This window comes from Scylla paramamosain, chromosome 38 (assembly GCF_035594125.1).
Source record: "Scylla paramamosain isolate STU-SP2022 chromosome 38, ASM3559412v1, whole genome shotgun sequence".
NCBI classification, from domain to species: Eukaryota; Metazoa; Arthropoda; class Malacostraca; order Decapoda; family Portunidae; genus Scylla; species Scylla paramamosain.
The window spans coordinates 14,526,235-14,551,177 of record NC_087188.1 but is presented as its reverse complement, the minus strand read 5'-3'; the positions used below and the strand labels follow the sequence as shown (position 1 = coordinate 14,551,177).

General features: G+C 40.9%; 2 protein-coding genes and 1 long non-coding RNA gene across 4 annotated transcripts in view; 2 read left to right on the top strand and 1 right to left on the bottom strand.

Annotated features, from left to right (window-relative positions):
* The window catches only part of LOC135091868 (angiotensin-converting enzyme-like), a 44,671-nt gene extending 21,729 nt beyond the window's left edge, over positions 1 to 22,942 (bottom strand). The window contains exon 1 of one of the 2 annotated variants that reach the window (XM_063989908.1): positions 22,320 to 22,942. The gene's annotated coding sequence lies outside the window, so the exon portion shown is untranslated. The remainder of the gene's footprint in view (positions 1 to 22,319) is intronic. The other variant, XM_063989909.1, reaches the window with a different exon arrangement.
* On the top strand, positions 126 to 9,274 carry LOC135091871 (uncharacterized). Its single transcript, XR_010262661.1, has 4 exons — positions 126 to 285; positions 4,968 to 5,014; positions 5,252 to 5,478; positions 6,054 to 9,274. It is a non-coding gene; the product is annotated as an uncharacterized LOC135091871 (long non-coding RNA).
* Positions 22,943 to 23,721: 779 nt separating the features above from the next.
* Positions 23,722 to 24,943, top strand: part of LOC135091869 (myogenin-like) — a 31,452-nt gene continuing 30,230 nt past the window's right edge. Inside the window, exon 1 of the mRNA XM_063989912.1 lies at positions 23,722 to 24,943. This exon is cut by the window's right edge and continues 275 nt beyond it. Within this exon, the coding sequence (XP_063845982.1) occupies positions 24,811 to 24,943 (133 nt within the window). The 5' untranslated portion in view covers positions 23,722 to 24,810.

Genomic DNA, 24,943 nt, shown 5'->3' with positions numbered 1-24,943 from the left:
TCTTCCCTTCCGCCACATCCTGCGTCGCTTCCAAGATCTCCTCAATGCTTGGGAAACGAAAGATCGACGCGACAAAATAACAAGAGGGATTTCCGTACGCAGAGGATAAAAATATCTTGCAGGAGAGAGAGGCAGTCAGTAGCAAGGCCAAGTGAATGGTGGCAACTAGCAACTGAAGCGAGTGTCTGGGGGAGGGACCGCTACATCGTTGGAGAACACATCACTTCAGTTTGCCGCTGTTACCCGATGAAGGAATACGTGCAGCATTTCTCTCTCCCTGGCATGGTAAGACTAACTTCTTTATCTCTCTTTTTCTTAGGGGAATCTACACTTATCTTAATGAAAGGAGAGGTGACTAGTATTAGATTACAGCAGTGTCTTAGTTTAGCTTCACTGTGCATTTATATAAGGTGTATATAGAAAAATTTGTCTCTTCAAACGTTCGAAAGAAAACGTTGCCAGCGATGTGATGTTTCTCTCTCCCCTCCACGTGTCTTGTGTCTCGCGTGGTGCTTGCTGTTGTGATGAGGTGTGGTGATGCTCCATGGTGATGACCTGATAGTGAACTGGTGGTGGTGGTGATGGTATGGGGCGTTCCTCAGATGATTCGGTGGTGAAGCGTGGTGATGGTAAATAATTATAAATGGTGATAGTGGTGATGTCTGGTGATAGATTGTGATGAAGGCTACGGCTACAATGAACAGTAATAGTGACAATGACGCTCTGGACAAGACGATAGAGACAAGCACTTGAATAACAAACAAACTAACTAAACAAACTAAAAACCTTAGTAAACATGTGCTATAATACGATCTTTAATTGAAAACAGGTGACAGATGAGTCCCCTTAGTCAAAAGTGGACGAGAGGTGACAGTGACTCATTAACAAGCAGGTGTTGCGGCCACAGGTGTTGTGCATACCTGGGAGAGGGAAAGCACGTGGGAATATAAGGGTTTTATGAATATTTTGTTACTGATATAAGACCTGGATAATTATGAATGCATGTGATGGACTGGGATCTCTCTCTCTCTCTCTCTCTCTCTCTCTCTCTCTCTCTCTCTCTCTCTCTCTCTCTCTCTCTCTCTCTCTCTCTCTCTCTCTCTCTCTCTTGCGTTGAAAATAAATCCCCGGTAGATGAAAGTTATTTATTATTATTATTATTATTATTATTATTATTATTATTATTATTATTATTATTATTATTATTATCACCGAGGCTTTTTCACTTAGTAATATTTTCATTTATTGTTATTATCATCATTTTTTTGTGTGTGTGTATCGACTTTCTGGTGTTTTTTTTTTTTTTAGTGTTTTTTTAAGTGATTTATTTATTTATTTTGATTTATTTATTGCTTTATGGCGCAACTTTTTTCTTTTTTGGGTCAATATTCTTTTTTTTATTTGAAAACTTCGAGTGCTGACTTTTTTTTTTTTAGTAATGTCTGTTTTTTTTTTTTTTTTTTTTTTGTGTGGCTTTACACGGTTGACTTTAGAGGGATTTCTTTAAGTGTTGTCATTTTTAGTACTTTATTTTTTTCCCCTTTTTCCTTCTCTTTTTTTTATTTATATGATTTTTCCTCCTGTGTGTTTCTTTATACAAGTTTTTTTTTCAGTGGGTTTTTAGGAGCAAACTTCACTTTTTTTTTTTTCCTTCATACCGTTTTCTTTTTTATCCTATTTTATTCCTTTTATTTCCTCACAGAAGCTTTAATTTGTATTCCAGGCTTTACTCTAACGTATCACTGCCTTTCATTTACTCTAACTTACTTTTACATTCACTTTTCTTTTTTTTTCATGTATATATATTCCAAGCTTTAATCCTCAATACGACTCTTAATTAACGTGCTTCATTATCATTCATCTTTCACATAGTTTCCGTAATTCTTACTCAGTCTACCTCACGCACAGTTATTCTTATTTGTTTATTTATTTGTATTCATAAAAGTCAAGTATAACGCCAGCTTGTTGCATACGGCATATTATGAAACACGTCTGCCTCGTACATCCACTACATTCTAGTTGAAGATCCACACGGTTTTTCAAGGATGTTTTTTTTACGGTGTTAGTGAGTGATTAATACTTTTTCTACACTGTAAACATGGGGAAGCAGTCTTGAGAACCTGCCTGATCATCTCTGTGGTTTTTTAAAATAGTGGCGAAGTTGCTCGGGTTTTTAAGGATGTTTTTATGGTTCTAGTGACAGATTACCAAGATTTTTACATTATTAGTAGAAGGAACAATCTTGGAACCCGGCTAATCGTCTCTGTGGCTTTTGAAAAATAGTGATGGTAGATCTTTTAAAGGTGTTTTTATGATTCAAATGCCAGATTCACAAGATATCTACATTATTAACAGGAGAAACATCCTTGAGCACCCGGCTATACTAATTTAAGTGGCCTTGGAAAACAGTCGTGATGAGAGAGAAAAATGTTTCAAAATGCAAACCTTTTTCTTAATAAGCTCCATGAGTTTTAAAAATGATTTTCTGGTTTTAGTGACAGATTATCAAGATATCTACATTATTAACGGCAGAAACATCCTTGAGAACACGACTCTTCATTTCTGTGACCTTTGAAGACAGTCGGGGCGAGAGAGCAAAGTATTTCACAGAACGGAAGTTGCGGCGCCGAGAGCCACAAGACGCCATTACCGTTCGAGCACCAGACCCGCCATGTTGTGTTTACTTTCCACAACCCGCTGAGTACTCCACAACGTAGCCCATTAGACTTCATCCCTCACGCCCTCACGCCCTCACGCCCTTCACTGCTGCCCCGTGGTTAGTAGCTAGGACTAGTAAGGACCTCTGGGCACTGAAAGAAGACCCATAAATGCCCGTGAAAGTGAGAATTTCCAACACTACAGGTACAGGAAGTGCATCCATCCCTCACGCCTTTAATCCCTGCCCTGTGCTTGCTAAATAGGATCAGAAGGGATGTCTAGGGATTCAAGGACTCTAAATTCCGTAGGACCTCGTCAGTAGAGGCAAAAGGAGCGTATCTATCCTTCACGCCCTTGTTTCCTGCCCTGTGATTGGTAGATAGGCCAGTAAGGGCTTTAGGGACCATGGAACAGTGATAAAAAAAGACATTGATTACTGAAAAAAAAAAGAGGTGATTTCATACGGTAATCATCGTGGAGCTTAATGGAGTGTATCTCATTCATACCCTTGCTTCCTGCCCTGTGATTGGTAGATGGAGCCAGTACGGGCTTCTAGGGACTCTGTGGAAGGCCCTTAAATACTCGAGAACGTGGTAACTTTATATCTTAGCCCGGTGGAAGAGTAAAAGAAGTGTATTTATTCTTTGCGGCCTTCACTGTCTCTGTCTATTCATAGCTAGAGAGTCACGAAGGACCTGAACATTAAAAAAAAAAGTTTAAATACTCGACAACGTGGTAACTTTCATATCCTCGTCAGTAGAAGCAAACAAATTAGGCGTATTTATCTTCCACATCCTTTATTTTGTCCTTATGTCTCACGGTACGGTTACAAAGAACTGGAACTTAAAAAAAAAAAAAAAGAGAGAGAGAGAGAGAGAGAGAGACTTACATACTCAAGGACGTGACTTCATATCCTCGTCATTAGAAGTAAACAAATTAGACGTATCTGTCCTTCACACTGTTTATTTTGTCCCTGTGTCTCGTAGTTAAAGTTAGAAAGGACTGGATCATTTAAAAACAAGGCTTAAATTCTTGATGACGTGACCTCTATCCTCGTCAGTAGAATGAAGAGTATCTATTCTACTCACGACTAGAAATCAATCTTTACTCTCCCTAACTGAGGTTCCTGAGGCAAGAACACAGGCACTATTCTTGAACTTAGTCATTTACCCCAACTGGTTGCTGAGATACAGTGGTAATGTCATTCTCTACTCGCTGCAATTAAAATCAACGTCTCTAAGGCAAATTAAGCAAAGAGAAGGCCAGTACTCTACACTCGTAATTCAAGGGAAGAGAACAGTGTGGTAATTCTTTATTAGGTCAAGTCATTCGCTCTCTAAGTGGCATGAAAGACTCTGCAGCGCTAACATAGGCTGAGACGAAGCCAATATACTACACTCGCCGCGCCTGAGAAAGACAACAGGTGTGCTAACAAAGGATATTACGCCGCTAAGAAACTTGTTAACAGACACTTTCCTCTCTTACCACGACTGTCTTCAAAAGTCACAAGGATGATTAGCCAGGTTCCCAAAGACTATTTCTTCTTCTAATAATGTAGGAATCTTGTTAATCTGCCACTAGAACCGAAAAAAAATATCCTGAAAACTCCGTAAAGGCTTGTGTTCTAAAATGCTTTGCTCTCTCAATACTACTTTTTTTAAAGGCTCGTGGTGATAAGCCGGGGGATTAAGAATTTCAACATTTTTCACGTCGGTTATGAGAAATTCCTTTTATTCAGCAATTCAGATTTTCCTTATATATTCAAGGAGGGGTATCTATATTATTATTATTATTATTATTATTATTATTATTATTATTATTACTTATTATTATTATTATTATTGTTATTATTATTAGATTTTCTTTTCTTTATTTATTTACTTGTTTTTCATTTATTTATCCATCTATTAATATTTCTTATTTATTTATGTTCATGTATTTATCTATTTATATTATTTGTTTCGTATTTATTTATTCATTATTATTGTGTGTGTGTGTGTGTGTGTGTGTGTGTGTGTGTGTGTGTGTGTGTGTGTGTGTGTGTGTGTGTGTGTGTGTGTGTGTGTGTGTGTGTGTGTGTGTGTGTGTGTGTGTGTGTGTGTGTTATACAGTACTGTTGGCAAGACAATACACAGAACACACCACAATGCACGGCACCTAGACAACCTCGACACAAACACAAGCACAAACACACACACACACACACACACACACACACACACACAATCCCACCGCAGAGAGACAAACAGCACGACCTCCTCCTTCCCCATCACACGAAACACTAAACCTCCTTCCTTCCTTCCCCTCAGATGGATAACCACACTGAGGAGGATTTCGCCACAAACAATACGGCAATGTAAGTAGCATTTCTCTCCCTCGGTAATTACTAGTCAGGACACAAAGTAAGAGAGTCAGGCTTCATAAAGTTAGATTTGTAAAAGGAAGAGGCGAAAAGTAACAGTCAAGTTTCATAAAGGTAAATTTCAAAAGTTATCGAATTAATTTGCAGATTTTCTATATGTTAGGATTTATAGGTGTCTCTCTCTCTCTCTCTCTCTCTCTCTCTGACAACCTCTTCTCTCTCCATACGCAGGAACAACATTTACTTCCCTCCAGACGTCAACCCAGAAGATGATATTGTTACTATATATGGAAACAGCAACACTCAGATGTTCCGCAGAGATCAACATTCCCTGGAAGGCTACCCGGCGTCCTTCACCATGCCGGAGCCGCAGTATGGAGGCAGTAGTGGTGAAGGTGCTGGTGGTGGTGGAGCAAGAAGACGGAGAGCAAGAGGTGTCGCTTCCCCGTATGATCTTGGTGAGTGGTTTGCTAATAGTACTTCTGCTGTTACTACTACTACTACTACTACTACTACTACTACTACTACTACTACTACTACTACTACTACTAATGCTGCTGCTGCTCCTCCGGCTACTACTACTACTACTACTACTACTACTACTACTACTACTACTACTACTACTACTACTACTACTACTTCTGCTGCTGCTGCTATTGTCCTAGAGCAAGAAAGACGTATCAAGCAGAGGACAAAAACAAGTAATATAAAAAGGAAGTGATATTCGTAGAAATATATAAGCAAAAACTTCTTTTTTTTTTTTTGTAAATAGGGAAAGAGCCAAAATTTGCAAAAAAAAAGAACGAAAATCGCAAATATAAATCAATAAATGAATAAGAAACAAAATTAAAATAACAAAATAAAAATAATAACATAAAGGCATTTTGACAAATAAAACGTAGAAAAAATAAATAAGACATCATTAAGTGTAACAAGAAGAGAGAGAGAGACAGGATGATGGTGATACTACTACTACTACTACTACTACTACTACTACTACTACTAAACACCTCCACATCTTCTCTCCCACCAGAACACCCAAGCTTAGTGCAACAGCAGCAGCAGCAGCAGCAACAACAACAACAACAACAACAACAACAACAGCAACAACAACAACAACAACAACAACAACAACAGTACGGGCAAGAGGAAGAAAACTTAAGATTAAGCTCCCACTTATTCCCTCCCAGAGACGAATTTTTCCCCACTCCCCTTTCTCCCCACGCCCACGAGGCCCCCAGACACCCACACCCGCTCCACGCCCCCGCCCAGAGACAGCAGAGGCGCGGGCGTGAGAGGGACCCCTTCCACTCACCCTTTCCTCGAGATAGTGACTTCACTTCCGAAATTTGTTTCCTCGATTTTCAAAAGTGATTCTCCTCTCTCTCTCTCTCTCTCTCTCTCTCTCTCTCTCTCTCTCTCTCTCTCTCTCTCTCTCTCTCTCTCTCTCACGGTGATGGGATGGTGACTTTTCTTTACCATAGTGAGGCCTGAGCAACCTCTACCTCCCTAGCTCTCTCTCTCTCTCTCTCTCTCTCTCTCTCTCTCTCTCAAAAAATATATATAAAAATTAAGAAAAAACAATATACCTTATTCTAAGTACTAAATCTCTATTAGGAATTAACTTAAGGAAAGAATTAAGACAATCACACATTTTCTTGACAAATGAAGTGATTCCAATAGAGTAAAAATATATATCTGAACTCCCCCTCACCTGAACAGAAAACGGGAGCGATAGATAAATAGTTCTGTTATTTTTTTCGGTGCACAGGTAAAGGTGTGTGTGTGTGTGTGTGTGTGTGTATGTGTGTGTGTGTTTCCCGTTGTTTTGTTTCTGTTTGTTCCTCCTCCTCTTTCTCTTTTTCGCTATTTTTCTTCAAGTTCTCTTTCTCTCTCTTCCTATGTCTATCCTTCTTTTTTTATTTTTATATTCTGTCTTCACTCTCATATTCCTCCTTTTTCTTCCCATTTCTTGCACCTCTTAATCTTTTTCGCTGTTCTTTCAAGTCATCTCTCACTGTCTTTCTCTTTCTCTACCTTGTCTTCACTCTCATATCCCTTCGGTACACAGACACACACACACACACACGCATCTTTATCTCTCACCTACAAGACCACCAGCCAACAAACTCCACAGATAAGCTTAGGAATTGCAACACACCGTCCCACCTTCATGCTCACTTGCCAATGACTTCAACTTTTCAAGGAAGGAAAAGAAATGACTTCAGAATGCGAGGTATGTTGGGCTGTGCATAAGTGATGTATTTATGGAAGGAAGGCAAGGGAGGCGGTTTCAGTGAGACCATATTTTTTAAGTATTCAAGTGCCTTATGTGATAGTGTAAGTTACTAGACTTTTTAATGAATGTTGTTAAGATCCCAGTGAGTTAAATCATAAGAAAACGAGTATGAGAGTGAACGTTTTCAAAATACGAGTCTTTCTTCGTATTTGACGTGGAAGTAGTGATGCTGGGCTGGGTTAGGATGTGCTTGTTACTTAAGTGCTGCTACTGTGGCTGTGACTGCTGTGAATGCCGTTACTGTGGCTGTGAGTTGTCTTTTTGCGTGCTAAATATCGTAAAGGTGCATTAGGTAAGTGAGGATCCAATTAACTCTTACCTTAATTGGCTCCTTAATTACCTGTGATACGGTTTCGGTTTGGTTACTGTGAGATTTCTCTTATGCATTTTTTTTTAAGTTGTTATTAAATCGAACATTGGTGTTTACTTTTGCAGTGTAACAGGTTGTATCATTTTTTTTTTCTTTTTTTTTTTTCATTAAAGTGAATACTGTCTTTTGTATGACGGAGTGTGGTACGTTTTTTTTTTCTTTTTTTTTTTTAGTGTCATTAAATTAACTTGATCTTTTCCGCATTCTTTTTTGGCATAACAGGTAACAATATATGGGACTTAAAAAAAAAATACAAAATTTCATCATATAGAGTACAGTAGCTATTTTTTTCTTCATTGACCTTTTTTTTTTTATTTCTTCCGTGCAGTGAATATTTACTAAGTATGTTACATTTTCCAAGACATTTCCAACAGTATTATACAGAATTTTTGCTCATATTCTTTGCTCACAAACTAAAACGTCAATTTTGGCTTACTTAAGTGATCACTGGAATATTGTTTTTCTCTTTCTCTGGACTTCCACTGAATTGATTAAATGTTCTGAGGCAATTGAAGTAACCTAAATATTGTGGTACAGAAAGGATTGCAAAGAGTATCAATTTTTTTCGAACCATTTCTTAAGATGTATAATTCAGTGATATATACTTGCAAATTACACGTTAAATGTATTTCCTAAATTATCTCAGAAATGAAAACCCGTATTGTAAATATTTTCTTACAGTGAGAACCAAAAATAATAATAGGAAGTATTTTTTATTTTATTTTTTTTTATGGTATTTTAAAGTGTTCTAAATCTTTCAATACTGTAAGAACCGAAAATTGTAAGATATTTTTGTGGTATATCAAACTGTTCTAGATCTTTCAATACAGCGACGACCAAAAATTATAGTATGTTTTTTTACGGCTTATTGAAGTATTCTAAATCTCTCAATACAGTGAAGTAGTGAGGATAAAGAGTTCCTACAGGTTTCTTACGGTATTTTCAAAGTATTCTAAATCTTTCAGTACAACGTAGTAGTGAGGATAAATAGACTGTTATAAGTTTTTTACCAAATATTTTTTTTAAGTATTCTCAAATATTTCATTACCCATTACGCAGCAAAGAAAAAAAAAATAAAATAAAATAAAAAATAAATAAATAAATAAAATACTGCTTTTTATTTATTTATTTATTTATTATTACTTTTTTATCATTTAGAAATAAGAGAGATTATAATATAGAGTAATAATGAGTAGTAGAATGATTCACTTAAGACATCTACACATTAGGCAGGATATATTTTCTAATGAACTGCAGTAACATACTATCTAGTCTTGTATACCAACAGCTATCATAAGAAAATGAGAATTAACGTAGTTCTGTACAAAACCAATATTCTGACATGTATAATTAAATTTGTGAACATTTTTTTAATTTATTTTTTATTTATTTATTTATTTTTTTCGAGCATATTGTGTTCCTAATTAAATGTGCTCTGTTTTCATCTACAACAAGGAGTCTATGAGTGTTTGTTTTTCTGTACAATTGGCGTCAAAACTTCTCATCATTGCTTTGTTTGGATGTTTGCCTGTTGAACTAATCCGCTTGTGTATTAACTTTAGACCAATAAAATCCAAAATTATCATTGTTGTTTTTTTCTTTTTTACTTCAATCTCCCCTTCTCTCTCTCTCTCTCTCTCTCTCTCTCTCTCTCTCTCTCTCTCTCTCTCTCTCTCTCTCTCTCTCTCTCTGCAACCAGATGGGCGTGTACATACCAGATTTTAAAATTCATACCAACAACAACAAAATAACAGCAACAACAACAACAGCAATAATAATAATAAATAGTAATAATAATAGTAATAATAATAATGAAGGAAATGAGGAAAGCTAGAAGAAAAAAAAGGATATGAAGAAGAGAAAATGAAGAAGAAAGAGGAAATGCCAATTAAGAGCAACATAAAGAAAACGATAAATAATGAAAAAAAAAGGGAAGAAAAATTAGTTTAGTATGACTCGAGAACAGGAAAATTTTCATTATTGTAAGTTATTTATAGTTTGACCCTAAGTGAGGAAGAAAAAGGAGGGATAAAGTTCAATATAATTACAATACGAAGAAATTACGTAGTTTTGTGTTGTTTTTTGAAGTGAATTAAGTGAAGATAATGTTTTTGCGTGCTCAAGACTGGAGTTACGCAAAATTTACTCCTGTCACGAAGAGGAGGAGGAAGAGGAGGAGGGAGAAAACACAAAAATAATGAAGAGAAGAAAGACGTTGGGAAGAAGGATGAGGAAAGAAAAAAGTGAGGAATAGAGGAAGAGAAAGAGGAGGAAGAGAAAACAAAGAAACAATGAAGAAAAGGACGTGGGAAGAAAGATTAGAAAAAAAAAAATGAGTAAAAGAGGGAATGGGGAAAAGTGGAGGAGGAGGAAAAAAAAAATTGAAGAGAAGACATGTAGAGAAGGATGAGAAAGAAAAAAACAAATGAAGAGTAGAAGAAGCGAAGGAGGAGCAGAAGGAAAAGGAGGAGGAGGAGGAGGAGGAGTGCAAAGGTCACATCTGGTAAATGACGAGACACTAGCATAGAGCAATGTCATCTAATTCTGACCGAGTAGGTAGGGGCCTGCTTCTTTTCCATCCACTGAGCAACTAAAGTGTTAGGTCATCTTTTCTGGCCGCCCTCTTCACCTCGCCACGCCTCACACAGCCCAGCCTCACCTAACACAAACCCTTTATCATCTAACCCTTTCAAACACAACCTTGCCTCACAGTACTTAACCTCACCTTACATAACCGTGAATCAGCCTCACCTAACACAACCCTTTATCATCTAACCCTTTCAAACACAACCTTGCCTCACAGTACTTAACCTCACCTTACATAACCGTGAATATCATTTTACTAACTCACTTCACTAACTTAAGAGTCTAACTTAACCTAATCTTGCCTTTCCCATCCTAACTAAATACAGTCTTACGTAACCGAACCTAACCTAATCTAACCTAAGCTAACCTAACCTAACCTGACCTTACCTAAGCAAACCTAACCAGTTCTAACCTAAGCTAATATAACCTCAGTAAGTCTAACCCAATATCACGGAAGAAAATTAGAGAGATAAATAAGTAATCGCATTCGTTACATGACAATATACAAAATTAAAAATGTGCTTGAATTTCTCCAATAACTTTTTTCTTTCTTTTTTTTTTTTTTTTTGGTCCCCATCCCCCCAAAAAAAAGATGATCAGCAAGTCAGGTGAAGAAAACAGTGCCTTATTCAAATGTACGCTGGGAAAGAACAAAATAAGAAGCAGAAGTCTGTTAGTATACGGTTACTTTGCATATAAGTAGTTATTTATTTATTTATTTTTTTTTTATTCTTTAAACTTTCAAACCACTGAATTTCGACATTTCTTGATAATAGAAGTGATAAGATGACACACACACACACACACACACACACACACACACACACACACACACACACACACACACACACACACACACACACACACACTATCAATGGAGTGATGTTGTTCCTAATTTCAGCTGTATAGTGTCATAATGCGTTATCATCTTTCACCTGAAGTAATTATCTCACAATTCACAGGTATTTTGTCCCGCCTCCTCCCGCCTCCTCGCGCTCCTCTCCCCATCTCCTCTGGTCTTCCCACACCCTCCTGCCCTCTCTCGCTTCCTGTCACTTCTCTCTCTCTCTCTCTCTCTCTCTCTCTCTCTCTCTCTCTCTCTCTCTCTCTCTCTCTCTCTCTCTCTCTCTCTCCCCTTTAAGAGCCTAGCAACGTGTCTGTCTGGCTCTGTCTGTTCCAGTTTTTGCGTGTGTGTGTGTGTGTGTGTGTGTGTGTGTGTGTGTGTGTGTGTGTGTGTGTGTGTGTGTGTGTGTGTGCGCGCGTTAGTTGGCATAAATCTCTCTCTCTCTCTCTCTCTCTCTCTCTCTCTCTCTCTCTCTCTCTCTCTCTCTCTCTCTCTCTCTCTCTGTTGCATTGTGTGTCATTGAATGTTTCTTCTTTCATTTTTTTCCTGGAGTATTCTTGCTTCAGGTCACTCTTAAGGACAGACTCCCCGCCTGTTGCTATCCTCTGTCACTCCCTTCTTGTACTCATGGGGAAATACATGAATAATACAGTGAAGCAATACACGTGTTAGCCAACCATCCATCCATCCATCCTGCTCTCCCTCCTCTCCTTCCTCTCTCACTCCTCTGTCACTTCCGCTCTCTGCATCGTGACAAATCATTTACGAAAAAAAAAAATAATGACAATAAATTTTCCCGTCATTCCTCATCCATTATATATATATATACATACAGGTGATATTATTGAAAGGAAACACATACTTTAATGCAGGTGAGGTTGTGCAGCATCTGTAACTAAACTAGACAAGTAACGATGAAAAAAAGTAAAAAAGATATTCTGAAAGACTAGTTGAAGTGCCAAGGATTATTATGAATTTTTTAGGGTGTTTTTGTACAGTGACAGATTAACAAGGTTTCTACATTATTAACGGGAGAGACAGTCTTGAGAACTCGGCATATCATCTCTGTGGCCTTTGAAAATTGTCGTGGTGAGAGAGCAGAGCGCTTCTGAATGTGTGTGTGTGTGTGTGTGTGTGTGTGTGTGTGTGTGTGTGTGTGTGTGTGTGTGTGTGTGTGTGTGTGTGTGTGTGTGTGTGTGTGTGTGTGTGTGTGTGTGTGTGTGTGTGTGTGTGTGTGTGTGTGTGTGTGTAACTTCAAGGAACTAAAGACTTTTTTGTCATTATTAGGATGTGTGAGAGAGAGAGAGAGAGAGAGAGAGAGAGAGAGAGAGAGAGAGAGAGAGAGAGAGAGAGAGAGAGAGAGAGAGAGAGAGAGAGGCGTTTGTCTTGGAACGGATAGAAGTTAATGATAGCGATGATGAGGTGGCTTTAATCTCTTTCTCTCTCTCTCTCTCTCTCTCTCTCTCTCTCTCTCTCTCTCTCTCTCTCTCTCTCTCTCTCTCTCTCTCTCTCTCTCTCGAGGCCTTGGAACCAGTCACCTATGCGTGCTTGAATGGGAGTGCTTGTGAGGGAGGGGAGATGGTCAGAGGGGACGGAAAGAGAGGGCGGAAAGGGAGGGACGTGAGGGAGAAGGGGGCAGGATGCGGGGAAAGGGCGGGAGAACACTCATAAATCTTCTCTAGGAGGATACACCGCGGCAGCCGACCATTCCCAGAAAGAAAAAGAATAATATAAAAAGTAACTTACACGACACTGATGAAGAATGTTATTTTAAGAGGAAAGGTGGTGGTGGTGGTGGTGGTGGTGGTGACGTGTGTTTATGGGTTTGTCTACTTCGACCTGTCCCTGTCTATCTGTCTGTCTGTCTGTGTGTCTATCTACACACACACACACACACACACACACACACACACAAATTCCGGGAAGTGCAAAGATAAGAAAATTTATCACTATTATCACCACTCGCTGTATTAACACACACACACACACACACACACACACACACACACACACACACACACACACACACATGTATATCTATGTGGAAAAGAAAATCGTAATACCCGGGAATTATATATTTATGTTTACTGATAAGAAAAGAAAAATTAATAAATAAACATGACAGGTGATCAAAAAAAAAGTTACCGCTGCAAATGGCCGTGAGAAAAAAGAAAACGGGATGTGGGAATGGGTAACAGAAATAGGGCATAGGTAAATTAGATATAAGAATAGAACACTGATTAAGTAGTTAGGTAGATTAAGGTTAGGTTAGGTATGTTATGGTTAAGTACTCAAGAAGACAGCTTAGGTAGTTAATAAGTTACTATTCATTTGTGTGTGTGTGTGTGTGTGTGTGTGTGTGTGTGTGTGTGTGTGTGTGTGTGTGTGTGTGTGTGTGTGTGTGTGTGTGTGTGTGTGTGTGTGTGAAGCAAATTCTTTCAATGGGGGTTAGCAGATAAATCACCTTACCTTATATTGGAAACGAAACACTGAAATTTCGTATTTTTACTTATTATCATCACTATCATCCTTCATTTATTTATTTTCTTATCCTATCTACTTTGTCTTATCTGAAAACCATTGCTTATATCGTCTTTTGATTGTCTTATTGGTAATTCAAATTCGACACTTAAATATTTATGTAAAGGATTCAGGTAAAGGATTTGAACTAAAGGACTCAGCTTCTACTCAAACTTGTGCACGAGCGGAAGGTAAACAATAAATTATCTTTGTGTAGGAGGAGGAGGAGGAGGAGGAGGAGGAGGAGGAGGAGGAGGAGGAGGAGGAGGAGGAGGAGGAAGAACGAAACAAATGAAAAGGACACGTGATGAAGAATAGAGGAGGTGGAAGAGAGAGTAAAAGGGAGAGGAAGGAAGAGTGACGAAGAGGAGGGAGGGGGAAGAGGAGAGGGGTTGGGAGGGCATCATTATTTACCTTGTGATGATAAGACCGTCACTACAATGCATCTTCATCATCTTCATCATCATCACCACCATCATCATCATTGCTAACACTATGGAGGAGGTCACGAGACAAAGGCGGAAAAAAATTATATGTAGAGAGAGAGAGAGAGAGAGAGAGAGAGAGAGAGAGAGAGAGAGAGAGAGAGAGAGAGAGAGAGAGAGAGAGAGAGAGAGAGAGACAAACTAAAAGAACGTAACCTAACCTAATCTAATCACACAAACACCAGTACTTCAGAAAACAATTCACAGTACACTCGTGAACCTTAGAGTGAGGACAGAAGGGGACAGAGGGGAACAGAGGCCTTCCTGACTTCCTGCCTAACCACCCCCAGGTAAGCCCTCCTTTCGAATCTTATCTGCCAGTTCCAGGAAGGCTCCATATCACTTGCCACGGTCCACTCCTTAAAAACAGCGAAGGCTCAGCGCGTATCTACTGAACGTTTCTGAGAACTTACTGTGTGTCCCTGTGTGTGTGTGTGTGTGTGTGTGTGTGTGTGTGTGTCCTGTTTCACAAACACGCACGTTACTCTACAAGCCTCATTTCACACGTTAAAACCAAGCCGCTATTTCTTTACAGAGCTCTGGTTTAAAGAAAGGTGTGTGTGTGTGTGTGTGTGTGTGTGTGTGTGTGTGTGTGTGTGTGTGTGTGTGTGTGCCCTTGATAACAATCGATGAAGAACGAGTAAGCACGCAGATATCGATAGCAGAGAGGCAGGCACGCAGGCAGACAGGCAGACAGGCAGACAGGCAAACAGACACGCAGGCAGACAGGCAGAGAGGCAAGCAGGCAGACAGACAGACAGACAAGCACGTAGGCAGGCAGGCTGGCAGGCAGGCACAGTATTCAAGGCAAAGGGAAGTTACTTAAGCTGCATGCAAAGGACATTTAAGATACATAACAATTTGGGATGTACAAGTGTGAAGATTCTTTCTATCTAAAGCAGCGGAGAAGGGGGAGGGAAGGGCGTGAGAGTTCTGTTGCTGTGAAAGAAAGAACAACGTCATAGACAAAGAGCAGGAGGAGGAGGAGGAGGAGGAGGAGGAGGAGGAGGAGGGAATACAGGGGGTTTAATAGGGTAGACAAGTGAAAATTATAGAGGGAGGGAGAGGGAGGGGGACACACACTTACTCAAATATGGACGCATGCACGCAGGCAAGGAGGAACGCCCACACACACACACACACACACGCACACACAGTCAGTAGTAAAAAAAGAATGACTATCAAGGAAGGAATGAATACGTGGAAAAGTCGAATAACTCTTGGAAAAACAACAATGTGAAAAAAAAAAATGTATGCGCTTTTATTATGTAGTGCAAAGATGGATGGAGCGAGCAACAGCAGAATCAGCAGCAGCAGCAGCAGCAGCAGCAGCAGCAGCAGCAGCAGCAGCAGCAGCAGTAGTAGTAGTAGTAGTAGTAGTAGTAGTAGTAGTAGTAGTAGTAGTAGTAGTAGTAGTAGTAGTAGTAACCTTGTACCATCATCGCTCTCACACACACACACACACACACACACACACACACACACACACACACACACACACACACGAGGTGATAATGAGAGGGGATCATTACCTGGCTAATCACGTTATCAACACACCGGCCTGCACCTGCACCACCCACCCCCCCAACGCCCTCCTACAACCCCAATCTGATCCTGAGCCTGGTGATTACAGAGTTACTGGGTACGTGAACTTGAAAAAGCGAGGTGGTAGTATGAGTCCAATTCCTTTTGCGTTTGGTTTTAAAGGGTGTTTGATTGTCTTAAAGGGTGTTTGCTTGCTTTAAAGAGTGTTTGGTTGCTTTAAAAGGGGTTTCGATGCTTTAAAGGCTGTATAATGATCTTAAGAAGTGTTTGGTGCTTTATAAAGGGTATTTGATGCTTTTAAAAGAGTGTTTGCTTGCTTTAAAAGGGGTTTCGATGCTCTAAAGAGTGTTTGATGCTTTTATAGAGTGTTTGGTGCTTTTAAAGGGTATTACATGCTTTTAAAGAGTGTTTGGTTGCTTTTGATGGGACGCTTGTATATTTGGTTTTGTATTTTTTATGTTCAGATCTTAAATAAAAATAAAACAAAAAAATATATATCTTTAAATATTTATCTGATGATACAGATAAGTATTATATAATATTATTTTAATTTCAAAGAATTGGTACGTAGATAAAAACTTTTAACTTTAAAAAGCTTCACAGTATCATGCGATAAATTTAGTAAGAAAAAACACACACTTTATTGATTGACACGGGCGTATTATATCAATATTTTATGTAGCTTCTGATGTTTCCGTGGTGTTATGCCCTTCTCTCCTAAATATTACCTATTACTTAACTGGGGAGGACAGCGGACATGGATCTACCCGGCAGGAGAAAGAGAGAGGAAGACCTGAAGGGAGATGTATAGATGCAGTGGAAAGATATATTTATAATTGGTGTGAATCAAGCTTATGTAATGAAACGCTTTGCTCTCCCACCACGGCTATTTTTCAAAGGGCACAGAGATGATTAGACGGGTTCTCAAGACTGATTCTCCTTATAATAATGTAAAAGTCTTGTTAATCTGTCACTAGAGCGGCAAAAACACCCTAAAAATTGTCTATCTTATTATAAACGCCCACGATTTTTCACCACAATTATTTTCAAAGGCTACAAATGAGTTATTTAATCCTCAAGACCGTTTTCTCTTTATGACAATGCAGAAGTCTTGTTTATCTGTCACTAGAACCGTAAAAACACCCTTAAATCCCAGTACAGCTTAAACTGTGACCCTTTTCAAAGCAGCGGAGATACGATGCAGGGAAAATGTGCTGAAAAAAAGTCTTAGGAGATTAAGCCTTGGAGAAACTAATGTGCTGAAGCGAGACCCTGACTGAAGCAGATAGATGAACGAGGGACTGTGAAGGAAGAGAGTCAATGCTTGGGAGGAAGGGAAAGCAGCTGGGGGAATGTAAAGTAACACAAATGAAGAACAAACTGACAGCGTGTGAGAGAGAGAGAGAGAGAGAGAGAGAGAGAGAGAGAGAGAGAGAGAGAGAGAGAGAGAGAGAGAGAGAGAGAGAGAGAGAGAGAGAGAGAGAGAGAGAGAGAGAGAGAGAGGAAAAATATGTTAAGAGCTAAAGGAAGAGAGGAAAAAGAGAGAAAGAAGTAAAAAGAGGCGGGAAGAGAGAGAGAGAGAGAGAGAGAGAGAGAGAGAGAGAGAGAGAGAGAGAGAGAGAGAGAGAGAGAGAGAGAGAGAGAGAGAGAATTTACTTTCTCTTGGTCACGTTCCCTTTGACGCTTTCGTGAAGGGTCAATGACAACTATTGATTTGTCTGAAGGTGAATAAAAGATACTGGCAAGGAGGAGGAGGAGGAGGAGGAGGAGGAGGAGGAGGAGGAGGAGGAGGAGGCGGGAGTGAAGGAGGAGGTAGTAACAGAGTAGGAAAGGAGGCGTCATTATGAGAGAGAGAGAGAGAGAGAGAGAGAGAGAGAGAGAGAGAGAGAGAGAGAGAGAGAGAGAGAGAGAGAGAGAGAGAGAGAGAGACTGTTGCTAGATTATACATAGCTGGGGATCCCCACGCTATAGATTTCTTTCTGAGAATGAACGCAGCGCTATGTGTGTGTGTGTGTGTGTGTGTGTGTGTGTGTGTGTGTGTGTGTGTGTGTGTGTGTGTGTGTGTGTGTGTGTGTGTGTGTGTGTGTGTGTGTAGGTCAGTAATGTTGTTGTTGGGGACGAGTGCAAGGGAGGAGGGAGGATGGAGAAGGAAAATGTAATGCAAGGACACAGAAACGTTATATACAAGGGGAGGTGGGGGGAAGAGAGGAGGATCAAGAGGAACAGGAGGAATACAAACGAAGACCAAACACCAAGCACGCACTAAAGTCCTTATTAAGCTGACTGGGTAATACTCTGCACCAACTACTGCTGGGTGACGGCATCCAACTATCCCTCCTGACGAAGGTCGCTGGAAATATGAAGATTTGAGAGAGAGAGAGAGAGAGAGAGAGAGAGAGAGAGAGAGAGAGAGAGAGAGAGAGAGAGAGAGAGAGAGAGAGAGAGAGTTGCAGTTCGTGTCTACCTTTGCTTGTGGGGGTAGGGTGAAAAATTGCGGAAGAGGAGGAGGAGTCGTTCATACCAATGGGCACGGGGTTTTGTCTTGATTAGTGTGTGTGTGTGTGTGTGTGTGTGTGTGTGTGTGTGTGTGTGTGTGTGTGTGTGTATGTACGCATAAAGGTGTACATACTTGATATCCTAGAACTACACACACACACACACACACACACACACACACACACACACACACACACACACACACACACGGACAGAACGACAATCGATCTTCTGTAAAGGCAGAAAGTTTGCTCTCTCTCTCTCTCTCTCTCTCTCTCTCTCTCTCTCTCTCTCTCTCTCTCTCTCTCTCTCTCTCTCTCTCTCTCTCTCTCAGTATTCTTAGACTGTAACAACAACAACAACAGCAACAACAACAACAACAGCTACTATTACTACTCCTACTAACAACAACAACAATAATAATAATAATAATAATAATAATAATAATAATAATAATAATAATAATAATAATAATAATAATAATAATAATATAGCAACAAGAAGGAAATAATAGTTGAGGAACGAAAACAAGAAAAAAATCTTAACTTGTTTTATAAAAGTACAATTACAAAGAATCGAGAGATGACAGAGGCGAGGAATATAATGTAGGATAACACACACACACACACACACACACACACACACACACACACGGGGACAGCTAAAACCAGCAGAAAACCAAACCCAAACTAGCACCTTTGAAAAACCACTGGCTGTAGTAAATAAATAAAAGACGCTATGTAATGGAAAAACAAAATGAGAGTAGAGAAAATTGAGTGGCGAGTTTTATCCCTCCTACTTAAGCGTCTGACGTTAAAATCTGGCTTGGTATATGTTATTTCCAGCCCAGTAATGATAAATAGTGACATAATTTACTTACGTTATTATTTCACTCATTCCTTCATGTGTATTTACGTTTACTGACTCAAAGGAAGAAGTCACTTAGTCTTCGTGTTGTTCCTAATAGTAGTAGGTCTCTCTCTCTCTCTCTCTCTCTCTCTCTCTCTCTCTCTCTCTCTCTCTCTCTCTCTCTCTCTCTCAAAGGATTTCCTCTTCCATGTGGGCTAACAAACAAACAAAGTGCCCACGTGACAACTCTAGGAATGTAGAGTCAGTTTCCATTCTAGACTGTACCACACTGCAACTGATAATATGACCGAAAGTTGTGAAAGTACTTAGAATTTATGCCATTAAAACACCACAAGTAAAGGTCGACATGGGTTTGAACTTGCATGATTCTACAGGTAATTTATCCCTCAACCTGCCTACGTAGTGATGAAAGTAAGGATATAGTGGAAAGGTGTGAAATAAGGGCGTGTATTTGTAAAAGTAGAGCGATGTTGCAAGGACGAATCATGGTGAAAGCTTCATTTTCTTTGATTCAAGTTTACTCAAAGAAAACGAAGTCTTTCACCATGATTCGATTGCCAAGTTTTGCAATATCATCTAATTACTGCCACGCATTTCTTTGTTCTCCTCATTCAATATACCATGAGTTAATTTCCGTGGATGCCTGTTTTGCTTCCCCGTTAGCCTTCCTTTGTTTTTTAATGATGAAGGTTTGACGGAAAGGCGTATAAATGAGAAAGAAATACTGATCGCCACACACACACACACACACACACACACACACACACACATATATTTACATCTATCTGTCTCCCTCACACCCCCCTTCCCACACACACACACACACACACACACACACAGAGGATATAGATAACTCTACTTGTTTGTCTCCTTTATCTATTTATTTATTTATTTATTATCTTATTTCAGTGAGTCATTGGTATTTATTTCATTGTATTCACCTATCTATTGTTGAAGGTATAAGCTTTTCTTTTCTTTTTTTTTTTTTTTTAAGATAAATAGGTATGAATGATAGATGAACTTACCTATCTCTCTCTCTCTCTCTCTCTCTCTCTCTCTCTCTCTCTCATTAAACTTAAACATCTTTTCACAAGTGTATTGATAGATTTTCTCTCTCTCTCTCTCTCTCTCTCTCTCTCTCTCTCTCTCTCTCTCTCTCTCTCTCTGAATAAACTTGTTAGTCACGTGATGAACAAGTGAACTTCAACCACCATCACAACCCACGCAAGTTACTTCGTAACATACTTAAGAAAGTGGCGTTATAATGTCCTTTTATACTTGAGTGACTAGATATAAGACTGTTTCTCTTATTTCATTAAAGTATTGGTCATGAGAGAGAGAGAGAGAGAGAGAGAGAGAGAGAGAGAGAGAGAGAGAGAGAGAGAGAGAGAGAGTGCTATTACTCCATGAATGAATGTTACCTCTCTCTCTCTCTCTCTCTCTCTCTCTCTCTCTCTCTCTCTCTCTCTCTCTCTCTCTCCTACTAAAAGAAGTGAAAGTAAAAAAAAACGATAAACAAATAGTCTCCTACAAAAAAAATATATGGAAATCCAAATAAGTTTTAGTCACCCATGAATCAGTCTTTTTCTCTTACAGTTGGAGAAGAAAACGGGCCTTATTATTTTCAAGTGATACTCTTCAGGAAGCTGTGGTGGTGGAATAGTAGTAACAGTCGAAAAAGTAGTGGTAGAGGTGGTAATAGCAAAATGATAGTTATATTACTTTACGGTTTGTACTGATTTTTTGTTCTCAGTACAATTGTTGAATAATATTGAAGAAAACAGGGCTTCCATCTAAAGCTTTGGTTACGTTAAGTTTAGATTCATTTACTTCATTAATTTCACTGTTGAAGCCTTCACCGAAAACGCAACATATTTTTACCTAATAAATAAAGTCTGTACAATATTAGTAGGTTCAAATTATTTCCATAGTCCCTAATTGCAAAATACAGGATTTCTACAGTGCATTGGCAAAATAAATAAATAAAAAAAAAGATACCAAATACAACAGCTATGCGAATAGAAACATACCAGTCTACCATTAGAGATATTAAGTGTAGCACTGTCCTAAGTTAACAGTGAAAAAGTTAAGACTGGTCACTGCAATCACTTACAAAATACTACGTCTGTACCTGCTCTTTCAAACATACCTGCATCTTATCCGTACATTTCACTCTAATAAGATTTCAAGGGAGATTCAAGGGAAATTCAAGGGAGGTTTCATGGTTCCAGTGATAGTTTAACATCGATTCTACAGTGAAAAATTCAAGGGTGTCCACTGCAACCACAAAGTTCAGGAACCTCACTTTTAAACACTTATCCATGCATTTCACACTCCAATAAGTTTTGAAGGGAGTTTTCACGGTTCCAGTGATAGTTTAACATTAATTCTATACCGTTAATGAAAGAAATAGCTAAGAAAACACGAGTAATCATCTCTGTGGCCTTTGAAAATAATCCTGAAGTGTTTTGAAATACTGAGGCTCTATCTAGTGGTCTGCCCTCGAATTCTTGTGTTTACGGTGAAATGAGGGAAAGTTGGGTGGCTCCAAAGAACACTCTCTTCTTGGGCCAATGCTTATGCGAAGAGTGAGTTAGGAAGCAAAATAGTTCGTCTCCTAAGAACCACTTTTGTCGAGCGAGATACTGATGTGGAATGAGTTAGGTGAAAACGTGTCTGGCTTCAAAAAATTACATTCATTCTTACTGAGAGGAATAGCTGTCTATAAAATCAAGGAGTATAAACTGATATAAAGTGGTATAAGGGTCATAACAAGGGGGATGTAAGCAAAATTCTTAGGATTAGCAACCAGGATAGAACAAGAAATAACGGGTTCAAGCTTGAAAAAATTTAGGTTTAAGAGATAGGATGAAATTGGTTCTCAGAGTGACAGATGAGTGGAACGGACTCAGTAATCATGTTGTTAGTGCTAAGACATTAGGGAGCTTTAAGAGAAGATTAGACGGGTTTATGGATGGGGATGATAGGTGGAAACAGGTAGGTATATTTCATACAGGGACTGCCACGTGTAAGCCTGGTCGCTTCTTGCAGCTTCCTTTATTTTAACGGCTGAGAGAGTAAGGGAGGAAAAACTGTCTGGCTTCAAAGAATTACTATCATTTTTACTGTGAGGGATAACCGTCTATAGGTTTCAAGGAATATAAACGACTGAGAGCAAGTAAAGGGGTAAACGTGTCTGGCTTCAAAGAATTACTCTCACTTTTCTTGCAGGGAATGACTCCGAATCTCAGAAAGTTGAAGCGATTATTCATTGGAAAAATTACCTGCCTTCTTGGAACGCTATCTCATCTGTGGCGAAGGGTGACTGCCTGCGACATTCCTGGCCTGAGTGAAGCGTCTTATCCCGTGTTGTGAGCGAGTGGTTTGGGAAGAGGGCTCATTACTGCCTTTACTGAACCAACAACACTAAGACGGAGAAGAAATAAATGATCTTTTTCTTTTTATTTATTTATTTATTTTCACGCATAGGTGTACACTCAATATTCATTACATTCACTGCACTTTTGAGTAGACATTTTTTTTTTCTCCTTTTGTCCACTGTTGTCCACTTAATCGCACGCTAATACACATCCGCACACAGTTTCTGGATCAATACGACGACGCAGCTGTTTCGATGAGAGAATCCATTCGCAATACCGGACAAATGAACACTGAACGATGGAATGCTACACTAACACGACGAGAAATTCCAATTATACAACCAGGTGAATGAGAACTAACGAATCCTCTTGCTGATTACAATGTTCCCTTCCTTCACAACACAGCACCAACCAACACAGCACAAGTCAGGCAGGGCAAGGCAAGGAGCGGCAGGGGAGGCTGGAGCGACATACTGGCGGTTGTGTGCACGTATCAGCGGAGAGATGGTCACCAGTCCGCTAGGATTCATTCACGGTGCGGACGCGTCTTGTTCGTGTCGAGATCATACTGAACTGCGTCTCGTTTTTTTTTTTTTTTTTTTTTTTTATTTATGATAAGGCTCGCGGCGAATTTTATGTATTTCCTGGTGAGAGTAAGTTTGAGAGGTGTGGCGTCACTTCTGTTAACACACACACACACACACACACACACATCGTTCAGGTCATAAAAAAAAAGACAAACCTGTAGATTTCTAGTTTAACACACACACACACACACACACACACACACACACACACACGTCTCTATAAGTATATAAACACAGTACGGAGAGATGAATGAGTCTCCCAAAGCAAAGAGCAGACCAGCAGCAGCCTCGGGAGTTTCAAGGACATCAGGGTCACTGGCACGACTCAGCCACCTTGCCCCATCAAAACGTTTTATGCAAACACTGCCTTGCCTCTCTCTCTCTCTCTCTCTCTCTCTCTCTCTCTCTCTCTCTCTCTCAACACTGGGTTCTAATGGACTACGACAGACTGGTTTCCCCCAAGGTGACGATATCCCCCAAAATTGTGTGGTTTCTGTGATTGTCAGGTGAGGCAGTAAGAGAGGACTTCCCCCCTCCCTCTCTCTCCCATACATTCGAGTCCCCAGGTGAGTGTGCCACCTTGCAACCAGCGGTCCGGAGCTCGATCCCCCTGCTGCGTTCATTACACAATAAGGAAACCAAACACCATAATGTGTCTGCCTCTTTTTTACCCTTTTAACTCCCCTCCCCGCGCGGCTGTGGGTCACGTTGCGCTGGGTTCCCGCGGTTACTGGCGGCCATGGCGGGATACGAACCCTGTCGCGGCAAGATTTACGAGGGACGTGCTCACCAGCCAACCACAGAGTCTGCCAGCAGCCCACGGGGGTCTCTAGGGGCGCGAACCGTCGAGCATAACCGAATCACAGGGCCTCATGGCGCCGTCCTGGTGGGGGTTAGGTTACCTCCCTCCCTCCCCTCCTTTTCTTCCTCCCACACTGCTGGAGGAGGCTGGCGCGGCGGAGGGAGGGAGGGAGGGTATGGTCGTGTTTTAAGATATATACATGTCGGCCTCCAGGTCTGGTGTGATTTATAAAGGACTTTTTTTTCTTCACAAGTTGAAGACAGCTCGCCCCGCCCCCACCAGAAGTGTGCTCATGTCACTGGCCTTCGCGTCCCGGCGCCGCCCTCGCCCATTGGCTTGTGGGTGCGCGGCACGGGCACCTCCTCCTCCCATTGGCCTGGCACTGCGGGTGCCAACTGTTACAACAGTCAAATCTTTGCCTCGTCACCACTGTGCTGGATCATCTGCATTTCTGAGCACAAATCCTGGAATGATCGAGACTCGTGTTCCCCGCCGCGGGTGCCGAGGCACTCTGCCTGCAGGCAAACACTAAGTGCCGGGCGATGGCACTCTAATGGGGCGGGGCGAGGCGGGCTGGGCAGGGCGGGACGAGGGCGACAGTGTCAGGTGACCTCAGTGTTGGTCCTGACGCAGGTGAGGCCAGCGGTGCCAGCTCGCTGCTTGGGTCGCCCCCGCCATGTGACGCCAGTGACAGCCACGCCTTCCTGCGGGGCACATACAGCGCCGCCAAGCACGCCGCCACGCACCCACCGCCAGTGACGCGCGAGTGACTGTGACCTCAGCCCCGCTATGGTGACACTGCGCCGCCAGACCCCGCGCCCCGCGCCAGCCCCGCGACGGTGACGCCCCAGAGCCAGGGCCGCCTGGCGCCACGGAGTGACAGTGCTGCGCCGCGATGGTGTAGCGGGCGCCGCGAGTGACAACGTGTAGAGCAGCACAGGCAGCAGCAGCAGGCAGGGAGGCAGGGCGCCGCGCAGCAGGTGGCGGGGCGGCAGGGCGCGGCACTATGATGCCGGAGCTCCGATCGTGCCGCTACGACACGCGTTACTCAGACAGCCTCTCGCCCGACGCCAGGCCGTACTCCGTGTCCCCGAGCTTCCCCGGGCACGCCCACCGCCACGCCCGCCGCAACTGCTCGC